We start from the raw sequence: 16,654 nt of genomic DNA on the forward strand, positions 1-16,654 counted from the left end.
AACGGAGTTCGTTACCCACTGTGCAGCATCCAGTATCACACACAGAGCCGAGGTATCAGTATATTCCAAGTTTTGTGCAAGACCAGGTGCTAGGTGGTAACTCCACAAAGCTAGCACACCGATCGCTCGAACAGGTACTATTTTATACAGTTTAGTTATACATATGCATAAGCAATTACATAAAACAGTTTCTTATTGGTCTACATTTCCATGCCTTACTCTTAAAGCCACAGTACTACTTTAATGTTCTACGCATGCTCAGAGGTGAGGGGTCTCTGCTTGAGCCGGGGTCTCCAGCTCCAGGGGTGTGATTTTTAGTATTATAATGAGGATAGTTCGCGTAAGGGTGCTTCTTATCACACTTCTACGAATGAGGTCAGATTGCTGTTACAATGTCTTACTCAGCTCACGTATTTCTTCAGGATGTGTTTCACTCCCAAGGACAGTAATTCTTTCCACATTCCAGCATGAATCCTCCTTACCAGCTTTACGTATGCCTCGGCCTTCCACCAGCTCTAGTGTACTTTCACATCTGAATCTTCCGACATAGCTGTATAATACTGAATTTTAATTGACTACATGTAATTGACTACAAAACCAGCCTTGTAAGTATAGCAGGAACCTGCCCTGTAGTAGTCCAGCTGCCTAGGAAGGCAGGAAACTGAAGGAATACATAAGAGGTTGCATGCACATCTGGAATGGCCCTATTTGCAACGTCTTGGTATCACCCTGAGAAGAGGGCCATTTTCGTGACAGCCTGCAGCATGGTCACACAGGGCCCAGGGCCTCGCACCTCACAGCCCTGCCCCTGCACCACAGGGCCGACCCAAGCACGGCCAGGACCCCGAGAGGGCCCCAGCTCCCCCCGAGGCTCTGCGACCGACTGGTGGAAAACGCGTCGCTTGTGCAGCCCAGGGCGGGAAGAGGAAGAGGTCTCCCACCACAGGCCGCGGACGGTGAGGGAAGGGAGAGGGACTCGGCTGCCCGCCCGCGGGGCAGCGACACCCGCAGCCGCCCGCCGCCAGCCAGCCGGGCCACCGGAAGATGGCGCCGGCTCCCCTGACCGGGGGAGTGGGGCGGGCCTTGGGCGCCTGCGCGCGGCCCTCGGCGGCTAGAGGCCCCGCCCGCGCGGGGCGGTGCGCGACCGGCCGCGGCCGGCCCCCGTTGCCGTTGCCGTGTCTGGCCCGCGCGTCGGGAGCGGCGCGGCTGGGGCGGGTGGTGGCGCCGCGGGCGGCTCGCAGCTGGCGGGCGTCCCTCTTCGGGCGGGGGGCGGCGGCAAGGGCAGCGGCGGGCACGGCTCCCGCCTCTCTCCCAGTCAGGCGCCGGCTGTGAGGAGCGGGAGCCGCTCAGACCTCGCCTGGCGGCGCCGCTGCTGCCGCCCGTGGCGAGTACGGTGCCGCGCTCAGCCTCCTGCGGAGGGAGGTGGCGTTAGCCGGGCTGTCCCGCTCTGCCTCCGGCGTGAGCCTTACTCCGCCCTGAGGCTTGCCTTCGCCTCCCGTCAGAAGGGGGCTCGGGGCGTGCTCTGAGGCGGGCGCTGGCCGCAGTCGCTCGGCAGCCGCTCCGTCGCGGCAGCCTTCCCCGCAGCGCGGGACCCCACGCGTGCTCCGGCCGCGCCGTGATGCGCCTTTCTGCGTACCCGCCTTTATCTGCTGGGCGGGCAAACGGAGGAGCTGTCGGTCGCTGCACCCGCTTCGCCGGTTCCTTTCTCTGGCTTCTCTACCCCAGGTGGCCGCAGTGGCTTTGTGCTGGTGCTGCTCAGCGCTCCCGTGCAAGGAGAGGTGCCGGCTCGCCGCTCGGTAGGCTTTCCGTCAGGCCCCACGGCCCGTCGCTGTGGGATGGAAATTAACGGCACGGTAAGGTGCAGCCACGGAGGGACTGCACCTGTAGCCACGGAGGGAGCCACGCGTGCAGCGCCCGGTTCCCACCTGGCTGAGTTTCCTCAAGTACTGGCTGAGCTCTAAGCACCTTTGCCGTCCCCGAGTCATTTTACCTGGTGTCCTCTTGCACTCTGAATGACGGCGTTTCCTCCTTTTGCAGAGGTCTTCTAGAAGATGTCAGGTGGAGAAAAGCACTCCGAAGCACTTTGCCCTCTAGGTGAAGCCTGGTAGAGCGCAGCCTGTTCGACTAGGCTTGCTGATCCTTTTTAGAGGAAATGCCGATTTTGTTTTTTAATCTTAAGCCACGGCATGCAGTAGAGATCCAAGACAGTGGCAACCTAGCAAAGTGCAAAGGAGAGCATTTGGAATAATTAGGTTGCACAGTTTCTGATGGACCAATTAGTGAAGTGACAGCAAGTACGGCCTAATGTTTCTTTGCCCTTGATACCAGAGAGAGCAAGTGCTTTGGGTTGTTATTTCTTGCAGCTGGGTTTCAGCATAGCTAACATTTGTGTGTACCTAAGAACTCCTTAATAGGCTGCCTGCCTTAAGATAGTTTCCTTACACCAACGAAATTTGCTGCACTGGGAGTCATTTCAGTATGTGTCCTGTGCACCTTTCATGGCATAATTCCTTAGACTGTCTTTTTCTTCCTTGTTGGCCACTCCATTTTCCCATTAATAAGTATTTATTTACATTTTCTTTTTGCTCACTAGAAGGTGAGAAGGTAATGTATTGAGAGGTAGGGTGTTGGGTGGGGTTTTTTTTTTTTTTATTTGGGGAGGTGGACGGTTTGGGGATTTGGTTTGTTTGTTTTACAAATAAAGACCTGCAAACGGGCAGGTACTGTGTTTGCTTTTGTTAACGGGGGAGGAGGAAAGGAAATCAAGGCTTAAGTGTTTCCTGCTGTCTTCTGTGCCTCTTGCTGCTCTTGGTGTCCTTGGAAATAGTTTTCTGCATGAAGAGGCACGATCCCCTGTATTAGAACACCTTACGTGAAAACTTGAATGCTGTTTCAAAACTGAAACCAAGGTGTTCCCTTGTTGCATCTGATCCTCTAGAAGTTGCATGTACTATATCCCCCAGAATAAGCAAGCCTGGTCTTCTGTCTTCAAGCTGAAATGCAGCATGTCACTCAAGTTTCAGGTGGGCTTGATTTGTTAGATGCCTGAAAAAGGGATGCTAATGGTTGACTTTTACCATCAATATTTTCTTTTCCATTATTGCAGGACGGTAATACCACATGCCACTGAAATGACCAGAGAAGTTGGTAAGCTTGAAGAGCCCACTTCCTCCAACATCCCAGATTCCGGGTCTCGGTGACCTTACAAAAGCTTCCCATGAAATGCTGTCTGGGTGCTGCAGGAAGTGGATCAGAGACCGATTCAGCTTACGTCAGGCTGGCAAAGCAAGGAGGCCGACCTGGTGAGTGTCCGTCTCGCTCATTTGTTTTTCCTTTGTTTTCTTTGGCTTTGCTTAAGTGTAGTGGTAGAAAGTGCTTGCAGATGCTACAGAAGAATCCTCTGGATTTTTGAAATTAACCTATGGAAAAAATGAGCAATTGAAAATGTGACGTAAGAGGTCACCTTGTAAAGACATCCTTGCAGTCTATTGTGTATAGGTACCTTTTAGCAAAATGGGTAGTTTTGCACTGTATCTGGTCTAAGTAGATGGTGACAGTTTAGCTGCATTTGAGTGAGATATTTACAATTTATGCTTGGGCTATTTAGGTAGTGGTCTGGTGAAAATGATGTTGTCACAAAAAAGCATAATCAGAAAACTTGGAAGAGGTTTATAAAGTGGTTTTTGTGATGACGTTCAGTTTGTTACAGTGCTGTACGTACTCTGTTCTTGTACCACCGTGATCTGTGGTTTTGTTATTTCTTTTATTGAAGAAGGAAGCTTGAGGAACTTGAGCAGATGGCTTGCATGCACGCTTAGAGCAGGGTGACAAATCCAGAAATATGAATTAACAGACTGGCAGAAACATGTCAAAGCATTTAGAGCAAGATAAACAAGGTACAAGTGGAATGCAGTACTGCAAGGTTCTGACTGTCCGTTTTATCAAGGGAGACAAATGCTCCTTACTGAATAAAGCAAGTATTTCTTCCTGATACAACAGCAACCTGAAAACAAAGGTAATGCTTTTGCAACCAGATAAGAAGTCAGAAAAGTAGTGGCTTTTGTCTTTTTCTCTCAAGACCTACTGAAGCACTACACTCCTGTGACAAGGAGGTCCTCTCTAGCAGCATATGCTGCGCCTGACTGCCACTCGCACTGCTCTAATCTGCCAGCAACTGCTGACCCACAGCAAGTCTCCTGAGATCCTGCATAACTTCTTGGGTTCTCTCTTCACCTATTAGTGTTTCAGGATACTTTTGTACTAAAGGGCAAGATATGTATCCCTTGTACAAACAAGTGTTAAATCTTTTCCTGCAGGAGATCTATTTCCTCTCTACCAGATTATGATTCGCAGAGAGTTTAAGGCTGATGACCATCATGGTAATAGTTATGAGCCGAGAAGAGGGCCTTTTGATTTGGATGTGCAAAGTGTTTGGCAGCGGGATGCTGAGGACAAAGAAAACGCAAAGACAAAGAAGGTATGATGGAGAGGCACTCTGTGATGATGCTTTGTAGAGCTTGTGAAGACACCTCTGGCTGGGCTTGTGGGTTCTTATAGAAGGGAAGCTGTAGTTCACCTGGGTTTCTATATTCCAGAAGCAATTTTTATATTGCAGTTACAGAATGAGAAGAAAGCCTTGTTTCTCTTAAGTGCTGCAGGTATAGCATAAGAACCAGAAATACAGGTTCCAATCATATTATATGGTACGTATACTTAAGTGTGAATGAAAGCCAGTAGTTAGTTTCTATCTTCTTATGCTGTATTTCCCCTGCAATTCACTCTTGGCGAAGAGAATTCTTGTTTTGTGATCTTGGTGGAGGAAGACAGAAGAAGGAGGAAGGAACAGAACACTTTTCCGAAAAAGGAGTTTGTTTTAGTTTAAAATGCAAGAGTCCCCAGAGATACTGCATTAGCTGTCTTTGAATGGAAGATGTATCCAAGACAAAATAAGTATAGCACAAGCTATGCCCAGAACAAACCTTTCTGTGATGACCTGGGCATTTTGTCCTGGAAACCTCTCTCCCATACTCCCTCTTTCATCCTCCCTGCCCATTTTAGATGCTGAAGCCTTATGGTTTTTTTAATATCCTCTGTAATCTTGGTTGCCTCATTTACCATAGGTCTTCGGAGTATACATGGAAAGGCATTTGATGTACTTGAACACCAGTACCTCCCTTCTTGAACAGAGGAGTGTATGTTGGATGTTTTAGGAAGAAAAATCCTTAGCCTTTGCTGAGATGAATCACTAGTGCAAATTCAGAACGATGGCTTGTGTAAATGGGAACACCTCATTTCTGAATAGGCTTGGGAATGTTCACTTGATCTGTGGAAACAGGCAAACAAGCAATGTATGCTTAAACTATAATTTGCCTGATGCTTGTAGGTGAAGCTTTTTTTCAATCAGAGATTTAAGGCACTGAAAATAGAAACTTAGCCTGCTACAGAGCCTCTTAAAGGATCGAACTAGGATGGAGAGGAAGTGCTGTCCCTTGCTCTCTTACTTAAGAACCAATTATCTTCAGTACTCTTAAGAGTCAAACTTAACTTTGATAACAGTAAGTGTAATTCAAGCCCACGTGGTGACTGGTACAGTGAGACTGAGGTCCATTTCTGTTTGCGTGGAGTTTGATCAAGATCTGGTTTCACTCAGTCAACTTTTTCCCATGTGTTTTATTTATCACCAAATACAAAGTGAATATATGTTGTATATTCAGCTCAGATTCTAAATCTGCTGAGGCCCTGATATATAATTTACACCGGTCTTCTGGAAGCTGAAGTTGAATTTTGTCTAAGGTACTAAATCTACCAAATCTTTTTCTTTAAGATTAGGTGCCTGAGAAGGCAGATTCTATGTCTCTAGCTTTAGCTCTTCCTCCACACCACCATCTCGGAAATGGTTGTCCTTCACAGTACCTTTCTTGTACCCTGAAAAGCGTCTCATATATCTTGAAACATCACATGGTGCTTCTTTCATAGCTATTTCTTGTATTTCCTCTTACAGGAGGTTTCTATCCCATGCTTTAAGAGTACCTTCCTGAAGAGTCTTTGAGACAATGGGACTAGCCCTACAAAACAGTCTTGATATTAGTTTTCTCACCGTACATCTTGTATGTTGAAATGGAAGAGATGTATTCCAAAACACCACAGGCAAATTTCTAAGGAATATTAAATTTATTTGTTTGACTACATGATGATACTGCAGCAGCAAACTTCCTCAAGTACTGAGACTGAACGTATTGAAAATATTTGTCAGTCCAGTCTGACTAAGTAGTTGTTCAGAAGAGAGATGCGTGATGCAATTGTGGAGATAAATCCCAAAGGGCACCCCTAGGGACAAGTGCAAAAACATTTTAACCTCTAAGGGTACCTGTTCTACTCAGTTTGGAAAACATTGTTCCAAAGTGGGCCCTTGGTCTGGAATTTTAAGCCTTTATGCCACTTTGTTCTGATGTATTAGAATCTCTACCGTTCCTCATATTATGGTTGTCACTGTGTAGAGGAGGACTGGAGATCAGGGGGACCATTACATGGTTCTCCATGCCTTGGGATGGATCCTGTGGTTCCTCCCTAATGCCTTAATCACGGGGATAATTCTTGTTCTTCTGGGAACTTTGCAAAGCAGCAAAGACATGTTAGTGCATGAAGGATTTAGGTTTTGTGCTCATGGCAAAGTGATGGACTACTAGCCCAGGTGGAAGCATCCTTTTGCCTATGCATCATGTGGACCAGCCAGGTTGGGTTGAAAATGCTACGACCTTAAGAAAGAGGCAGGCCTGTGTATGGATGGGAGATCAGTTGGAGGTGGTATCAGGGTTAGCATCAGCATTAGGCAATCTTTCTGTGGCACCAGTAAGAGTACTACTTCATGTCTGAAGTAATCTCTTTCAGGCACTTGACTAAAATGTATGTGTATATATGCATACATACGTATGTGCTGTAGCAAAAGGATTACTCATCTGAGGTCAGGATTTTACCTCGAGAATTTGAAATGTAATCTAGAATTTTTCCCTTGATCACAGGGGAGCCAGGATTTCATCTGGGGGCTTTTAGCTTTCCATGCTGGCAGCAGGTATCCATTGTTCTTCATATACCAGCCAGGCACAATACATATCACAGTTTGTGTTTCTTGAATCTGAGACTTAATAAATGTGTATGTATAATAAATGTAGGTAGTAATTTTTAGGGTATGTTGTTGCCATCTCTTCACAAAGGGAGAAAATGCTCTAAACCAAGCACATGTAAAAAATATCCTACATAGTTTGCTTTATCTGGGAAGCTTGATGGCTGTTAAATAGAGGCTTGTCAAAGTGAAAATGCTTCCTCAGCTATACCCATTGGGGTGTAGTGGCACAAGGGTCTGCTTTTAATGCTGAATTTGCTCAGCAAAGTAACAAACAGCACCTGATGGGATTGCAGGTGCCCTCCAAAACCAAATTCTGGTGTGTTCCCTTGCTCCTTTTGTCACTTGTTAGCCGATTTGAACAGTAGGGAATGTTTTGATACCTGCAGGTTATGCTAGCCTGTCTCATTTAATACCAAGAAAAGAAAGACAACCTTTAAAACAGCGTGCGAGACTTGCTAGCAGCCTTCAAGTCTTTTCTCCTTGCCTTTCCTTTCCCCTTTTTTTCCTGGACTTCAGTTTTAACAGTTGGGCCTTTGTCTGTCTTTAGACAAAATCTCTCTAGGCTTCCTTCCTCCCCCTGCCCTTTAATGAACTCTTTAATTATTAGACTTCCTTTTCTAATGCTTCTCTTCAGTGCCAAGAGGAGAATCTCATCTCTTTACTATTTGTATATCCTGCCTATCAAATCAAGTTGTTTTTCTTTGTTGCCCTGTGTGCCATCATGCCTTCAATATGTGACAAAAGTTACCTGAGTTTGATGATTTCTACTTGTCTAATTAAATAGTTTTTGTCAGTTGAAACTGTAGGTAACTGTGTCCTGGATGTGAAACTTCCATGGTATGTCAGATCTGAAATGGTACAGTTTAATGATAGACAGAAGATGGCGCTATCATTTTTTGCACAATAGCATAGCATTTTTGTAAAGTAAAGCACAAATAGGCTGCTTCAGCAAAGAATAGTGTTAACAGATTTGAAACGCAGTTCTAAGCAGCTAACGTGTTTTTTAACCTCCAGGTTGGACAACAGACCCCCCCTTATCTGACATCACTGCCTCCGACGTCACTGCATGCTCTTGCTAGTATCATCTCTTCTTCTTTTGACAAGTGTCCCCAGTTTTTAATCTTTTTAAGCTTCAACATAACATTAGACAGGCTGAAATCTAGGAGCTCATCCACTTATTCTTTACCAGATTCTGGAACTTTTCTTCTGACAAAACTGACTCCACTGAAGTCTATAGGGATTTCAGCACTGACTTAACATGTTGGTTTGCATTGACGTCCTGCTTCAGACTCAGTAGAACTGTCTGTTCTAGGCTTCACTTTCTCCCAGAAAATAAGAAAACTTACACTCTCCGAACATTCAGGACTGCTTCTTTTAGTGGCTTGTTAATTAGTTCACTGACTAGATGTATTCAAATGCTATTACACTTTTCTTTGCTCTTTCCATACTAAATGTGCACGGGCTCCTTGAGAAGTCCGTGGTGCATTTACATCTATTTTAGAATCTTCTCCTCATGGATGTTTTTATGGGAGTTGTTTTGTAGTGTCTGCAATCCAAGTGCAACTGCTGATGATGCATCTAATTTTTGCACTCTGTTCATACTTTATTGCTCTGTTAACTATTGCAGTAGCTATGTCCACATAGGTGAAAAGTATCTTTATACTTAATGTACTTTGAAATTTACAGAGCAATACATTTCACGTCTAGTTACGCTGTCCTGATTTTTTTTAATATAACCTGCAAGTTATATCTCTTATCCTATGGGGTGTTCTCCTGTGTTGCATGTTTAAAAGAGAAAATGGTCAAATAATATCTAGGTTCTAATTAGAAGGATATATTAGTATAACACAAAAACTTTGTTAATAAGCTTTGAAAACTTTGTGCCATCTTCAGGACTTCCCCCCCCCCCCCCCCCCCAATGAAGGAAGCTGTAAATAGTCTTTAAAGATGTTTTGTTTTTTATTTAACCTCAGAATTTCTTAGCAGCTATTAGTGAAAAATATCTGGGAGTTGTTGGGGATATTTAATTGTTTTTTTTTTTTTTTTTGAGAGGGAAGTAAGTTGACCCTTCAGCAGCTGTTGATATTGATCAAAAGTATAATAAACAGCTTTGATATGTGTGCTAATGTTTCTCCATTATTTTTTGGTTTCCAACTTTCAGTCCTAGAGTTTGTGATGTCAATTCACTGGCTTTCTAGGTGTCATCTTATCTTTCTGTCTTTCAGTCAACACTGAGTTTCTTTACCTGTCATTAGCAAGTGAATGATGATAAAAGTAAAATACACTTTTCTGTTGAAGGCTTCCCCCAATATATCAGTATTTGTTAGAATTTCAAACATCTAATTCATGTACCACAACAGTTTTCTTATTATATGGGATGTTTTATGCTTTTTATTAAAAAAAAAAAAAAAAGTAGTAATTAAACTGGAAATGAATTTCTGGTCCCACTGACTTTAGTAAGACTGGGATGTTTTCATACGCTACATACAGAGAAATGAGCCAAGATGAGAGGTTGCAATGGGTAAGTCTGAATTTGAAGCTTAACTTTGGGTAGAAGAGTACTGTGAGGGAAAAGCTTGTGGAGAGCACATTTTGCATTATTGACATACTGAACAAAGAACTGATCTGATCTAGAATAGCTAACTAAAGTACTGCTTTATCTTTGCTGTTCCTTTATACTCCTCTACTCTTGCTTATGGAAATAATATAGCTAAGATAGTAAAATTTGAAGACATTTAGGGCCTTTAATATAACATTCACTTTTGAAGGCTATATTATCATACAATCTTCTTGGTTATTTTTATCATAACACCATTAAGTTAAGATTTCTCTAACACAGGTAAATCTCCCAGCTATAAACCCCAAATATCCAAGCAGAATGCCGAATGTTTCTACAAACAAGGAATTTAGTGGGAAAAATAAGCTTTTCTTCCCACCTATGTAAGTAGTATGCTTATGAAATTCATTAAACTCCTAAGCCTGCAACTAGTGCATGCAACTAATATTACTCCTTGTGAAATTGCAGAGATTAGTGGATATGCGTATGGACTTTGTAGATCCTTACTACTACTAAACTTGCTGTCATGTGTGATGCTACAATAGTTTTACAAACAGTTAAAATAATAGCACTTTAACTCATATAGGAAAGCTATTCAATGTAACTTTGCTTTAGGAAAACTAAGCATACAGTTGCATGTCTTCATGTAGCACATTTTTATTGTATTCTAAATTGTCTGGGTTTTTTCTCAATACCAGTGAACAGATGCAAACAATATACATTGTTAGTTCTGTAAGCATATGTTAGAGACACAAATAGGACTACCATTTTAAGAAAACACATAAACTGTAGCCTATATAAAGTCAGGTACAGCAAACATACTGTAATGAACACCTGGAAGTTAATAGTCTTTTAAGCAAATTACTGTTATCACCTGTGATGTAATCCAATCATCAGCTGTGTGCACAACTGAATTGTTTCTGTGTACTTTGTCTTAAAAATTTATTACACAGTCATCAGTAATCCCAGTATGTTTTAGAAATATGCTAATCATGCAAAATAAGTGATAAAACTGTCTAATGAACTTCAGAGCAAATCTGTGACAATTTTACCTTCATGCAGCACAGAATGAGTATTGTCAGCCTTTTTTACTTAGACATTCTTTGTGCAATTTCTCTTTTTCACTTTTTCATCTCTAAGACCAGAACTGTGTAAGTATTATGCATGTAAAGTTCCAATAAAAAGGATGGCTCTTCTCATGTAAAATTACACATTACTGAATCAGGCATAGTTGTGTCCTTTATTTTTGGTTTTTTGTTAGATGATTACATGGAGAACAGATGTTTAGTTACTTAGAAAGAAATTATAACGCTATTGCCCTTTCTGTGCAAAATACAATTTTCCCACCTAATACCCATTTTTGTTTACTTATGCGATTGTTTTCCTTAATATATTTGGATTTACAGGCCTGCTCAAAGAAGAAGTGAAGCAGTGTAAACTTTAGCAAATTAATTAGCAATGGTTATGGGACTGACTGGTTTCAGCAGTGTACTGGATGGGAAGAAAAGATTCAAGAAACATCAGAAAATAGTGAGCAATCCAAAGGTAAAATTATTGAAAGCTGTTTCTTTTAAAGTGAGTTGGGATCTCAAGGTAACAGCAGAAGGTAGCCTGAATAGTTTGTGTGGCTCTCTCTGAATATGACGAGACTTACTGAGTTACTATGCTTAGCTTACAATACCCTATGATCAGCTAAAGAAAAGAATGCTCCTGTTTGTAGTCAGGAAGGCAGGGGCTTTCATGGGTCTTTTCATCTTTACAATTGCAGATGTATGTTCTGTTCTGATCCAAGGGCTTCTGTGTGATGTGGTTTTGTAAAATGCTGCAGACACACAGCTGTCCTCCTTCCTAAATTTAAGCAGACCATAAAATATTTGTTGCCTATTTGTTGTGAGTAGTCTTTGGCCCCTAATATTCTGAAAACTTCTGTGACAAATGTCATCAATACTTGTGTTTAAGAAATAGATCACTGTTCATAAAAATTTGTCAAAATAAATATGTGCATCATTGAAGACAGTGGCATTGCAACAGTTTTATTAGAGAGGAAAAAAAAGTTATCCAATGTTCACCTACGATTTCAAACCATACTTTGTCATGCACAATGGTAATAGCTATGAAAGACATCACTTGAAAACACTTAGATATAAAGGTTAAAGGGCAGAAATTTCCCCTTACTTCTGTCAAAGACCTTTTACTTAGGCTTTTTACAGTGGCTTGGTAACCATGGTGGGTATATCAGTTTTCTATAGCAACCTTTTAAAATCCTATTGAACATACACATTGGAAGCTCCAGATTTTTTTTTTTTATTTTTATCAGTGAATGATTTTGTATACACTGAGGATTGCCATGGCTGCCTTGACCTTGATATATCAATGTGTGAAAATCTTAGAGGCCAGTTAATTTAGTTTCTGTGACACTTTAGTACTTCCTGAATTATTCTTTGTGTCTTCCATTAATATATCTGCAGTAATTTTTTTTGTGTGTGTGCAGAACCTCTTCCTCCAGGTGCGTCTCAGAAGAAAACAGGCAAACAGAAAACTAGAAGTTGTGTGTTATGGTTCAGAAGAAAAACTGCTATAAAACTAAGGGATGAAGCCAGATCTTGGTCTGGACCTGAAAGAGGGTGCATAACCTGAGAAGCCACTCTTCAAAGTCAACTGAAGTATCCGGACTCTGATCAGCAGAGGATGGTGCCTTGGGAGGTGCGATGACCTAACAGCTCAACCGTGGAGCCTAAATGTGCTCTTCCTTAGCATGAAAGAAAACCTTGAATATTTTTCTTTTGTCTTCAGAGTCTATTTAACTTTCTTGTGCACTGACATTTTTATTTTCCATTACTGTGAGTAAAATGAAAGGATTTGGGATTTTCGAAACCTCAAATTCATTCATTTGGTGATAGCTGATTTCTTTAATGTGTAGTGTGCCTCTAATGGGACATTTGGGATGTAAAGAAAGCTGAAGATTTTTCAGAGTAATCATGATACTGTTTTGGTTATACCACTTATGCATAGAGAACAAAATTGAGTATACTGTAAAGGCTGCTGAAAAGTCACGATGCTGCATAGTTTCATATATAGATACATCTTATTTTTGAGACACTTTTCTTTCAAAAATTCGTAGATAACACAACACCTGCTTTGCTTGTATTGCCCTCCTTTGTTAATCATAGCTATTCCGATTGAGATTGATTCTGTATCTCAATGTAAAAGGAGCGGGTTTTTTTAATGCTTTTAACAGTAATGTTTCATCCAAACATGTACCGTGATTCAGTTTTGACCTTGTCCTTTTCATTCTTTCAGGTATGCACTGAAGGTACTGCTTGCATTTTCTTCCCACTTGGGTACTTTGGTCTGCTCATCCAAAGCAATTGGCAGCATGAGCACCTTGCAGTTCCCTTTTGAGATGGAGCTTTCTCTGTTATCTCTTGCGCAAGGTAAGTCCCAAGACACATCAGACAGGAGATATAACCCATTCCATATGTAAATCTATAATCCATTTGTGTTGGGTTATAGATTTGCATTGTACTGCAAACTTTGTAGGTAGCTTGTCTATCTTGTTAGTTAAAAATTAAAAGTACTGGAATTTGTATGCATTTTGACATGAAGGAGAAACTGAAAATTTTAGTTGACCTTTATATAATTACGGTTGAAGTTATCCTCAGAACTTTAATCTTGTTTTATTGCAGATTGAGAGCCATCACAGTCTGAATCAGCACCTGCAAGCAATGAGTCAAAGCCACTGTTTCATGGATGTAATAAGTAACCTAAAAAACTATGGAGGAAAGTAAAGTCTTATATGGCTTATATAGTCCACTATTTACATGTTTGTTAGATTACTTTATATAGTTGAACTCATCCCTGATTGAGAAGTTCATTTGGTTTATAATATGGATGAACTTTATTGTGCTTGATTACAGCAAATTTTAAAGAACAGGCAACAGCTGTCAGTATGTATTCCTAGACTTTTTCTTAATATAATAAACAAAAGGAAGCAAAACAGAAGTTCTCTCCTACACCAGACTAGTGCTCCTTTGCTGTTGTCAAAATAGGATTACCATATTGCTGCTGATTTGACTAGGCACAGGCATGATACTGATGTGTCCAAGCCAGCAAGTTTCTTCAACTACAGTTATACTTATGATCTATGCCATAAAGAAAGGTGAAGGGGAACTGTACGGTACGGGATGAAATGTAAATAGGAAGAACTGAATTGGTATGGATACTTGCAGTGAAAAAGTTAAGCCTTCACTGGAAGGATGCCTTCTTAGTCCCAAAAGCACATTTATTTAGACCAGATATTCAGCTTTCTAGGACAATTCTGTTGCTATGCCTGCTGCACAAGAGATCAGTCATAGTGTCCAGCCACATAATTAAATTAAGACGTGGTGGCATTTCCTGTTATAGTCTTGTTATATAGAAGATGCATTGTTGGGTAACAGTGGTGTGGACTAAGCTATATATGATGTCTGCACTTTCAGCTGTTAAATAGAAATTTTATTTATCCTGAAGTTTTGACTGCAACAAAAATATTATATGCTAGACCTCAGTGTTTATTCACACCAGCAAAACAGTTTGTACTTTGAAATAGCAATGTATATAAATTATTTTAATATTTTGAAAAAGTTAGATATACTGATATTTTAACACTTGCTCTTTTATCTACTTGAATTAGGATATATCCCTGAAATCTTATGAATAATTAAATATTTATTATAAAGCCCATTAGAAAGTGGATGTAATTTCAATAAGATATTTTTTGCCAATACTATGAAAAGTGAAGTTTTTAATAAGTAAAACAGTAATTTTTAGTTTCCTTTTCAGAGTGCACTCAGTACATTGTACAACTTTGAGTCCAAGAGCTGAAGATTTTAAAATGTATTACTGAATATAAATTTATTTGAACAGAATGTTTAGAGGATTCGGCTTAACAGTGCTTTTCTTTAGAACTTTGATATGAAAATTGATTGGAAATAGGTAAACCTATTGCTAAACTGACCCGTCAAAATTTTCGGTGAAAGTTTGTGGAAGTTTTGCTGTTGATGTTGTTAGACCCAGCATCTGAGTCCATCTTTGCTGTTCATTGTAACCAACAATTCAACGAAGTTGTATTTACAAAAATAAAAGGCTAAAACATACGAAAATACCTAAATGTACAGTTATTGGTTAGTCAGCAAAATTTTTCAAACATAAAAAAAGCTTACATCAAGCTGTATCTGAGAGGGGGGGGAAATTTACTACCTTATATCTGTTTTCACTTACAGTGTGTATTGTGGATTATGTTCAGATACATTGAAACCATTAATTTTGCTGTGAAAGCAGAGCTTTAGGTGAAGTCTACTTTTCTATGCTAGAGTACCAGGGGATGCCAGAGCTGGAGCTCATGGTATTAAAACCTGACCAGTAGAAAAACCGTCACCTGTCATTATAGAGAAGCACTAAAGATAAGCTTGTGTGAAGAAATTGTGTATGTATAAGAGGGAAATTTTTGATACCCTTAGGATTTAAACTATAAAATTTTACACCTAATGCAGTAATCACCAGTAGCTGCATGATGTTCTCCAAAAAAATAAGTACCATTTTATGAATTTTTCAGAATTATTCAGTCATATGAACGTGCCTTCTCTGGGAATTCAGCTATCTTTATTTGACAGAGTCTTTGGATAAGGTTATCACTTTTATTTTTAGTGTCTGTAAATAGACGGCTGGGTTTGTTGTGCCCACCAATGGTAAACTGCAACAGTAAAATACGTTTTGTGTGTGACAGCCTTTGTAGCATACTTTAAGGGTATAAGTATCAGTAATAGTACTACTTTTCACTCTTCCTTTGATCTTCTGACTTCTATTATCATAGAAAAAACTTCTTTTGCAAATACTATTTGCAGTTACATGCTTTACTGGCCAAAACATAAAAGAAAAGGGAAATAGGAGATTATGATGAAACTCTCCAGAGTTAAGTTGCTTAACGGTAAGGCAGCCAAGTGCTTTTTTTAATGCTCATCAGTTGAGTAAGAAGGTTTTTTGTTCTTAAGCATATATTGAATCCATTTCAATCTCTTTTTTTGTAGAAAGTGTTCTGAAACATGTTTAGTACAAATTTACTGAAAAAGTTGGAGACAGTAATGCTGTGACAAAAAAAAAAAACCAACCAGCATGGGTATTTAAAAATATTTACAAATTTATAGATCACCTGTTCACATAGACTTGAAGGTGCTTGCTGTGCCAAAGCCCTCAAAATCTATTCCATAAAATAAGAATTCCTGTGTGGCTGCAATATTGCTGACCTGCAGACAAGAATTCTAATCATTCTTTTCCATATTATGGTCTCCTTTTCTCATTAAGATCTGTACAAAGCTTCCTGAAGTAACTTCATTACTTTAAGTCATTTGATGTCTTAAGCCCTCTTCACTTTTGGACACTTTTTCCTCAGTGTTGGAGTTCTTGTCCAAAAGTGTCATATTTTTAGGCAATTGTTAGAGGCAAAGACAGGAAGACAACTGAGATCCTAACTTGGTCACTGTTATTTTGCTTTACTGTAGTTGTGTTCTTAGAAGTGTTTATAGTGCTGGTTTTCAGGTATTTTAAAAGCATACACCACATCCTATTGTAAAAATTGTCTCTCTTTTACCTTGGTCACCATTAGGTAATATCCACATGACATTCCTCATTCTTAAAAGTTTGCTAATGTGCCATTAATGTATACTCAGCTTTCCTTAGTCAAGCCAAGGAGATGTTTGATCTGCACTGTTAGTCAACTGAGTCTTCATGGATCACAGTTTGAATACTATGAGTTAGAATATTAACAGCCTAAGAGTTCTCTTTATACAAGCAGGTGGAAAACCCTGGAATTTGTGTTTGTGCATTCAGAATAATGGAAACCTGCAGCACAAGCATAACTTACCAGTTCTCCAAGGGACATGAAATCCAAGTAGTGTGACAAATCAAAAAGCTCTAACTGAATTCAAGGATGGAAATGT

At 40.5% G+C, this 16,654-nt stretch overlaps 1 protein-coding gene across 1 annotated transcript; it reads left to right on the forward strand.

Annotated features, from left to right (window-relative positions):
• The first annotated feature begins 1,169 nt into the window (after positions 1-1,169).
• Positions 1,170-16,602, forward strand: C2H7orf57 (chromosome 2 C7orf57 homolog). The gene is given in 10 exon segments (XM_075494077.1): positions 1,170-2,604; positions 3,107-3,251; positions 3,253-3,302; positions 4,079-4,191; position 4,241; positions 4,320-4,477; positions 9,963-10,063; positions 11,087-11,111; positions 11,114-11,225; positions 16,510-16,602. Coding segments are annotated over 9 exon segments (780 nt in total). The 5' UTR covers positions 1,170-2,604; positions 3,107-3,120; the 3' UTR covers positions 16,599-16,602.
• The last annotated feature ends 52 nt before the right edge of the window (positions 16,603-16,654 follow it).

Source organism: Mycteria americana, chromosome 2 (assembly GCF_035582795.1).
Source record: "Mycteria americana isolate JAX WOST 10 ecotype Jacksonville Zoo and Gardens chromosome 2, USCA_MyAme_1.0, whole genome shotgun sequence".
NCBI lineage: Eukaryota > Metazoa > Chordata > Aves > Ciconiiformes > Ciconiidae > Mycteria > Mycteria americana.